Source organism: Trichechus manatus, unplaced genomic scaffold, assembly GCF_000243295.1.
Source record: "Trichechus manatus latirostris isolate Lorelei unplaced genomic scaffold, TriManLat1.0 scaffold00211, whole genome shotgun sequence".
NCBI lineage: Eukaryota > Metazoa > Chordata > Mammalia > Sirenia > Trichechidae > Trichechus > Trichechus manatus.
This window is the reverse complement of record NW_004444147.1, coordinates 3,948,718-3,953,791: the sequence shown is the minus strand read 5'-3', so window position 1 is coordinate 3,953,791 and position 5,074 is coordinate 3,948,718. Positions and strand designations below refer to the sequence as shown.

General features: G+C 35.8%; 1 protein-coding gene across 1 annotated transcript in view; it reads right to left on the bottom strand.

The window, feature by feature from the left end:
• Window positions 1–5,074, bottom strand: part of LOC101351287 (mRNA-capping enzyme) — a 94,448-nt gene that overhangs the window by 78,715 nt on the left and 10,659 nt on the right. The window contains exon 2 of the mRNA XM_023742495.1: window positions 3,434–3,543. Within this exon, the coding sequence (XP_023598263.1) occupies window positions 3,434–3,543 (110 nt within the window). The remainder of the gene's footprint in view (window positions 1–3,433; window positions 3,544–5,074) is intronic.

Genomic DNA, 5,074 nt, shown 5'->3' with positions numbered 1-5,074 from the left:
ACGGCCAGTTTTTCTGAGTTGGAACAAAACTTATTTCTTCAGCTGATCACTAACTAGTTGGCTTGTGTTCTGGGGCCATGTGATATAAAAAAATCTTAAAGACTAGAATCACATTCAATCTGGCAACAAAAATATATCCCTAGACTATACCATACTTAGTCATAGCAAGAAGTGCAAAGAGTCAAACCTGGGCAAGCCTGATGGAGGCAAAGAGATCATGTGGAACAAAGACAAACCATCCCAGCAAATGCCCCTTTGATCAACCAACCCTGGCCAACCAGGGAGCTAGCCATCAATGCAGAGTGATTGCAGCTAAGGCCAGTTGAAGGACCTCCTAGCTGATTCCAGACCAAAATACAGATCCACAAAATTATGAGCTAAATATATGGCTGTTGTTTTAAGCCACTATGTTTATGATGACTTTTTAAGCAATAAAAGATAACTGATAAAGAAGGTTTCTTAAGGGGAAAAAAAAAAAAAAAAAACTGAGCCCAAGCAAGTAAACAGTTAATGCACACATCCTCCTAATTCTGAATCATGTACTCTCTGGGAAAAAAGACAAGGGGAACAATTTATATTTTTTATAGTTGCTATTTTTCTCTTTGTTGTTTTTGCTTTACCGAACAACTATATTGTGCTGCATAATTATTATGGTCAACGTAATGATTAGACTCCATTGTTACAAAAAAATGGCAAAAACACTTCAATTTCACACACGACAAAAATGCAAACTTCTGAAATATAACTAGCTGTCATAACGTGCTCTACTGATTTCTTCAGAGAATATGTATTGCCAAACATAAAGATTTAAATACCATAATACAGCTTCTCAGTGAGCTAGGGTTATAACTCACGTTGTTTGTCTCCAAGTCCAAAGTAAGAAGGGAATGCAAAGTGGTGATTAGCAGGAAAATATGAATTTCCTTAACATGTAGGAATATTTTAGCCAAGGAAACAGAAACTATATTGTGTGAAGTTAAGTGCCCTGTCCCCACATAGATATATAAGTATATGCGTATGTGATATGTATGTAAATGTGTCTGTGTATATACAAATATATACACATATATTACATATAAATATTTATTTTTCATAATAGATAATCCCAATCCATGAAATAAGAATAATAACAGTATCTCCTCATAAGGTTATTGAGGTTTAAATGAAGCCCTTATTCTGTGCCGAGCACCATTCTACGTGCTTTCCACGCACTAATTTTATACAGATGAGGAAGCTGAAACATAAAAAGATTATGTAACTTGCCCACAAACTTTAAGTGGCAAACTGGGCTTCAAGTCCATGCTATCTGGCTTCTAAATCCAAGCTTTTGGCATACTGTCAATGACATATTTGATTACTGATAATGAAAATAAAAATAAGAGGTCTATTAAAAAAAAAAAACAACTCACTGCTATTAAGTTGTTTCCGACTCATAGTGACCCTACAGGACAGAGCAGAACTGCTCCATAGGGTAGATTCGAACTGCTGATCTTTTGGTTAGCAGCCAAATACTTAACCACCACGCCACCAGGGCTCCAAAAGGTTAAGTGAGTAAAAATAAAAGATATACATAAAATAAAGGACTCAAATAAAGCTATACTGAATAAAGAGATGAGTGACGGGTCTTTAAAATCTGAGTGGCTACTTTTCTATCCCATGATATGAGTCTTGCACATAATAGGCACAAATAGTTGTTGGATGTAGTAACACAGCATGCAATAATAGATTAGCAGGAATATAAAATAGCAACAGTAGATCGCACAATAGTAAAATAAATCAGTGTTGTAGGCTGAACTGTGTTCCCTAAAGAGATATGTTCAAAACAATAACACACAGGAGAAAGGTGCTTCTTAGCTTAATCGAGTATACGAGATCGAATGAGCAACATCTGTCCAAAAGCAAAGACAAGAAGGCAGGAAGGGATGGGAAACCTGGATGAATGGACACAGGGAACAGGGACTACAACCAATGTCACAAAACAATTTGTGTATAAATTTTTGAATGAGAAACTAATTTGCACTGTAAACTTTCACCTAAAACACAATAAAATTTAAAAAAAAAAATGTCCAAATCTTAAACCCTGATACCTATGAATATGACCTTATTTGGAAATAGGGGTTTTGCAGGTGTAATTAAGCTAAAATGAGGTCTTATTGGATTAGGCCCTAATCCAGTGACTAGTGTCCTTCTAAGAAGAAGAAAATTTTACACAGCCACACAGGAAGAACGCCCCATGAAGACAGAGGAGAGACTGGAGTAACGCAGCTGCAAGCCAAGGAACACCAACAACTGACGGCAACCACCTGAAGCTACAAAAGAGACACGGAACAGATTCCTCCTCAGAGCCTGCAGAAGGAACCAACCTTGCCAACACCTTAATTTCGAATTTCTAGCCTCCAGAGAATAAATTTACGAGAGAATAAATTTCTGTTGTTTTAAGCTGCCCAGATTATGCTAATTTATTATGGCAACCCTAGGAAACTAATATAATCTGTATTTTGACAGAATAATGTGAAAATAGAAAGTCTCACTTAAAAGCTACCTGATGGGAACATGAAATGGTACAGCCAATCTAGAAAATAGTTAAGCAGTTTCTTGTAAAACTGAATGTGTACTAACCATGTGACACAGAACCACACTCTTGGACATCCATCCCAGAAAAATTAAAACTTACATTCACATGAAAACCTGTACACGAATGTTCACAGCAGCTTTATTCAAAATATGCCAAAACTGGAAACAATCCAAATGTCCTTCAATGGGAGAATGGTTAAACAAAATCTGGTATGTCCATACAATTGAATACTGTTCAGTAATAAGAGGGAATGAACTACTGATACATGCCACAACTTGGATGGATCTCAAGGGCATTATGCTTAGTAAAAGTCAATCCCAAAAGGTCACATCCTATATGATTCTATTTATGTAACATTCTTGGAATGACAAAACCATAGAGATGGAGAATAGATTAGCAGCTGCCAGGAGACAGATGACAGTGAGGAGAGGGGCTGACTATAAAAGGGCAGGCAGGAGGGAGTTCCTTTGTGGGGATGGAACAGTTCTGAAACCACCACCACGGATCTATACATGGAACCAAACTGCACAGAACTATACAGCTACACATACACACACAGACACACACACACACACGCATACACATATAAAAACTGGTAAAAACTAAATAGTCTGTAATCTAGTTAACAGTACTATACCAATGTCAATTTATTGGTATTGATAGTGTACTACAGTTATATAAAATGTCACCATTGGGGTAAGCTGGGGGAAGAGTTCGAGGAACTCTATGTACTACTTTTGTAATTTCCTGTAAATCTATTAATTCTGAAAACTAAGAGTTTTAGGGAAAAAGCTCCTGAAGAACAGAAGAGGGATACAATATATTAAATCAGTACCCGAAAAATGTTTTGTTTCTTACCTTTAGACTCTTTAGATAATTTGAGAGCATACTGGGATGGAACCGATTTTCTTCTGCAACTTGACTATCATATCTTGGTCCTAACATTGTCTTCAGAGGTAAGAATTTTCCTAAACAACATTAAGATGAGTAACAATTTTCATTAAAGAAAATGTTCTAGGTTAAAATCTTATAATTAACAATTCTCAAAATCAACTTCTTAAAATATTTTAAATGGAAAAATAATCTGTAAATGCAACTGTTCATAAAGTACTGTCAATCTAAATTATACTTTTAAAAAGTACTGCCTGGGAATTTTTAAGAACAACATAAATTCTAGAAATTCACAATCAAAGATAATAGCAAAATAAAAAAGGTGAATGGAACTTCTCTAAAGAATGGAAATTCTAAACCACTGCACTAAAAAGTTATTGCCTTAAAACTTTTAAAGATATTGTACTAGAAAACTGATAATGAAGTGAATTAAATCAATACTTTAAAATCCCTAATTACATGTTTTTCAATATGAAGTTGAAACTTTCTCCATCTTATGAACTTTATCCTCCATCTCAGGGTTCTAGGTTATGCTGTAATGCTGAGAGGATAGTAACCAAAATCACTGCTCTAACTACTATCAGCAATTACAATATCAGCAAGAATGACATTTTTTGACCTTTTCTTTTTCTGAATCACAATATGAACATATGGGAAGTCACCTTTTATAATCAATTTTAAAATCACCTATTTTAAATGATTTATACTTTAACACACAACAAAATCAATAATAATGTCTACCTAAAATATCTACCTCAGTCAGTGGACCTCTTTTCTATCTATATTCACTCCCTTAATGTCTCATCTAGTCTCATGGCTTTAAAAACCATCAATATGCTGATGACTCACAAATTTTTATCTCCAGTCCAGACCTCTTCCTTAACTCTAGACTTGCATATCAAACTGCCTACCTGACTAATCTCTATTTAATATCTAATAAGACATCTCGGACTTGACATCCAAATCTGAGCTCTCAGTATTCAAACTCTAAAATGTGCTCCTCTCAGTCTCTTTCCCTCCTCAGTTAATGACAACACCATTCTTCTAGTAACTCAGGCCAAAAACTCTGGAGTTATCCTTGACTCCTCTGTTTCTCTCCCACCCACATCTAATCTATCAGCAAATTCTGTCGGATCTACCTTCAAAATACTACGTCTCACCAGCTACACCATCGTCTTGCCTAGATTATTACACTTCATTCAAGAGCTATTTAATGGGCACCAATTAAGTACCAAAGGAGTCCTGGGTGGTACAAATGGTTAAGTGCTCCAGTACTAGCCAAAACGTTGGTGGTTCAAATCTACCAAGAGAGCCTTGGAAGACAGGCCTGGCGATTTGCTTCTGAAAGGTCACAGCCTTGAAACCCCATGGAGCAGTTGTACTCTGCACGCATGGGGTCGCCATTAGTCTGAATCTACTCAACGGCAACTAACAACAACTATGTACCAGGCAGTACTGTAGAAGCATGGAATACATCAATGAGAAACACATACATACATACATACACACCAAGATAAAAATTCCTGCCTTCATAAATCTTACATTTTATTGGGGGAAAACATACCAAAAACAATAAACATAATAAATAATTAATAATACAGTATGTTA